Here is a 3,701-nt window from a genome sequence, read left to right on the forward strand (position 1 = left end):
ATTTTTTTCTTTGAAATGATAATTTAACATGCCACGTCAGCTTACCGTTACATCATTAATGACAATTAATGGCTCAATGATTAAAATGTTACAACATATTAACGTAAATAATTAAAACGTAACATTTTAAACATAAATAATTAAAATATAACTTGAGATAAATAAAAGAGACCATAGGTAAAATTTACCCTAAAAAAATCGCAAACAGTGGTAGTTTTGTCAATTAACAACACACCGTGGCGCCCGATTCTGGTAGGCAAAACGCGATCCCAACCGCGACTTTTATTTTAGAACATTCCAGTGCGTTTCTCACGTAAAACAGAAAATTCAAAAAGGAAAAAAAAAATTAAGGTAGGAAGTTCCCTTGTCTTCTACTCGGTGTCGGACTTCAATTCATTTCATTTCATTTCATTTCATTTATCTGCAAGAAAGAAGGAAATAGAATTTTCCTCTTTCTTGTTTTGTGAATTCTTGAGAAATGGTTGATGTAACCGATAAATTGGCATATTTTCAAGCCACCACGGGACTCGAAGATCCCGATTTGTGTACCGAAATCCTTCAGGCCCATGGTTGGGACCTTGAACTCGCCATCTCTTCCTTCACCTCTTCCACTCAACCCTCCGCTTCTTCCACTGTCTCTGATTCCGACCCTCCCGATTCACGGGCCCGGACTGATTCCGCCTCGGCCTCTGCCTCCGCCTCCGCCTCCGCCTCCGCCTCCGCCTCCGGTCCTATTACCGCTCCCGCACCGGGCTTAGCCTGGAGACTCGTTACATTACCGATTTCCGTGATATCCGGAAGTTTAGGGTTGATCTCTGGCGCTGTTGGGCTGGGTCTATGGGCCGCGGGTGGAGTTCTTTCGTATTCCCTTGGGATGATCGGGCTAGGCTCTGGGCAGGGCGGGGAATCATCGGCCGGATTGGTATCGGTCTCAGCTGCGGCTTCTGAAGCGATGGATTTCGTGGCGGAGTTTGAAAGGGAGTACGGAACGAGAGGGCTGAATTTTGTCGGCGAGGGTTTTATGGACGCGTTGCAGAGGTCGAGGAACGCCTTCAAGCTGTTGTTTGTGTACTTGCACTCGCCGGACCACCCGGATTCGCCCGTGTTCTGCGAAAGGACGTTGTGTTCCCAGGCTCTGGCGGCCTTTGTGAATGAGAATTTCGTAGCGTGGGGCGGAAGCATTAGGGCTAGTGAAGGTTTTAAGATGAGTAATAGCTTGAAAGCCTCCAGGTTCCCGTTTTGTGCAGTCGTTATGCCTGCTACCAATCAGAGGATCGCGCTTCTTCAACAGGTGCGTACCATTGTGATTCTCACTTTGGATGAAATTATTGATAATGCAATTTAATACTGTTTTCAAGGGCAAAAGAATCGTAGTGATTAGCTTTCATTTTGGAAATTTCAGAAACTGAAATTGACCCATTGTTCATACTCTCAGATAAGTTTAAGTTCATTTATGACTTCAATTAATCACATGATACTGGATAAGTAGGTAAAAAAAATCAGGGATTTCATTCTAATTGTTATTTTGTCCTTGTGTTTCTGATGAGTACAGAGCTTAGTTGAATTTCTTCTTACTTTTGTTTTATGCATAATACATAATGTTGACAACGGATTTACTATATAGTAACTAGAGTTTAGAAGCCAATAACGAGGTAAGTCAAATAGTTGTTAAGTACAAATAAATGTAGAATGAATTTTCTTTTAATGATTAATGAGCTTAAAGCTTATCTTATCCGATTTTCCGCATGCCAAATAGTAGTTCCTCCTATTTTTTTGTAAGGCATTTTTTGAGACTTATATTGTGCTTACTTTTAGGTACTAGCTTCTCTGTTTCTTTACATTAAGATGCAGCTTAAACCTAAATTGTGCGCACAACATTCCTGACTACATGTTAAACTTCTCTGCCTGTGTATGTTTTAGTTACTTGACTTCTTAGCACTAGTGCTTCTCATTATTTTTTGGCTGTGACTTGTCTTAATAAATGGTTATTTAGTGGATTTAGCTGTTTATGGACTTCTTTGCTTTCACAAATCAGGTTTATACAGTTTCAATGTCATTCACTCTAGCTCTTACTACATTCTGTGTGAAATTATCTCTTTCTTAAACTTAAGTCTTGAACCCTGGAATGCCAACATTGTTAATGGTGATCTTTCCTTTTGAGTATTACAATGAACTATTCTTTTTCTCTGTAGGTTGAGGGACCTAAATCTCCTGAAGAAATGCTCACAATACTACAGAGAGTGCTTGAAGAAAGTGCTCCCGTTCTTGTTGCTGCAAGACTAGATGCGGAAGAGAGAAGAAACAACATGCGTTTAAGGGAGGAGCAAGATGCTGCTTATAGAGCTGCGCTTGAAGCTGATCAGGTAGGCTGATTTGTAATCTTAAATTAGTAACTTTAATAATACTTCCCCATTGTTACCATCATAATCGAAGACGACTAGAAATGTGAAATTGCTATCCCTCTATTGCTCACTGAATGGATCTGTGCTGTAAAACCTACTGTTTGACTAATGACTTGACGCTGTCTAAACCTTGTCGTTTCTTTTTATGATTAAAGGCTAGGGAACGCCAGAGGAGAGAGGAGCAAGAACGTCTGGAAAGGGAAGCAGCAGAAGCTGAGCGGAAACGTAAGGAAGAAGAAGAGGCTCGTGAAAGAGCAGCACGTGAAGCTGCTGAAAAGGAAGCTGCCCGAGCTAGAATGCAGCAAGAGAAAGCCTTGTCACTTGGTGATGAACCTGAGAAAGGACCTAATGTTACACAAGTAATGTCTCTTTGGTTTTGACTTCACAAGCTTTTAGATCTGGTTAAGCAGGCTTAAATACCTTTCTTCTCATTTCCAATGATGTGGTTCTGTCATAAATCACCTGCATTTTCGACTTTCTCTGTTGGCAAGCATATTTGTTAGTTCCCAAATTAAATATTTGCCTGTTGTGTTGGTGAATCAGGTTTTGGTACGTTTTCCTACTGGAGAACGCAAAGAAAGGAGGTTTCACAGTACTGCACTAATCCAAGCTGTTTATGATTATGTTGATTCATTGGGTTGCTTAGAAGTTGAGGATTACAACCTTGTCTCCAACTTTCCTCGAGTAACATATGGTACAGAGAAGCGCTCACTGACCTTGAAAGAGGCCGGATTACATCCTCAGGCCAGCCTCTTTGTGGAGCTAAACTAGTCTGAAGAAGTTGATAGTGTGAAGTTGTATGATGAATGGTAGTTTCAAAGATACCTGCTGGTAGACCCACATATTTTCTTATGTTTCTTCTTCATTTCAACATAATTTAGCAATGACACATTGAGTAAAACACACGGCTCCAAGTCACTGGATATTTTTTTCCCCACTTTTCTTCAATTATGGTGTTAAAACATGGAGGATGTTAAAACATGGGACTTTTAGGACTGAATAAGAATTTTTATTCGATTATGGTGTGTTCTTTGTTCTGCTGCTTAAAGCCAATTGACATGTTATGATATGAAAAAGCTTAAGATTTAAAGGTTTTATTATTGGTATTACTTTAATGTTTTTAATAATAACGGATCAAGTGCTTGAAAGCATAGGGGGACAGAAACATAAAGCTAAAAACAACAAACTGTCTGTGAAGAAAGTAATAATCTTTAGTTCATAAGTGATGCAATGGATGTTAGTAATTTGACATCAGTCTTATATATGAACAGTATATCTTATAGTATTTATTTAATCTCC

General features: G+C 39.7%; 1 protein-coding gene across 1 annotated transcript; it reads left to right on the top strand.

Moving 5' to 3' along the window:
• The first annotated feature begins 254 nt into the window (after positions 1-254).
• On the top strand, positions 255-3,422 carry LOC107950718 (plant UBX domain-containing protein 10). Its single transcript, XM_016885639.2, has 4 exons — positions 255-1,291; positions 2,193-2,363; positions 2,558-2,761; positions 2,946-3,422. The coding sequence occupies exons 1-4, from the start codon at positions 479-481 to the stop codon at positions 3,171-3,173; spliced, it is 1,416 nt and encodes a 471-aa protein (XP_016741128.2). The 5' UTR covers positions 255-478; the 3' UTR covers positions 3,174-3,422.
• Positions 3,423-3,701: the final 279 nt, after the last annotated feature.

The sequence above is a fragment of the Gossypium hirsutum genome, chromosome D03 (genome assembly GCF_007990345.1).
Source record: "Gossypium hirsutum isolate 1008001.06 chromosome D03, Gossypium_hirsutum_v2.1, whole genome shotgun sequence".
NCBI lineage: Eukaryota > Viridiplantae > Streptophyta > Magnoliopsida > Malvales > Malvaceae > Gossypium > Gossypium hirsutum.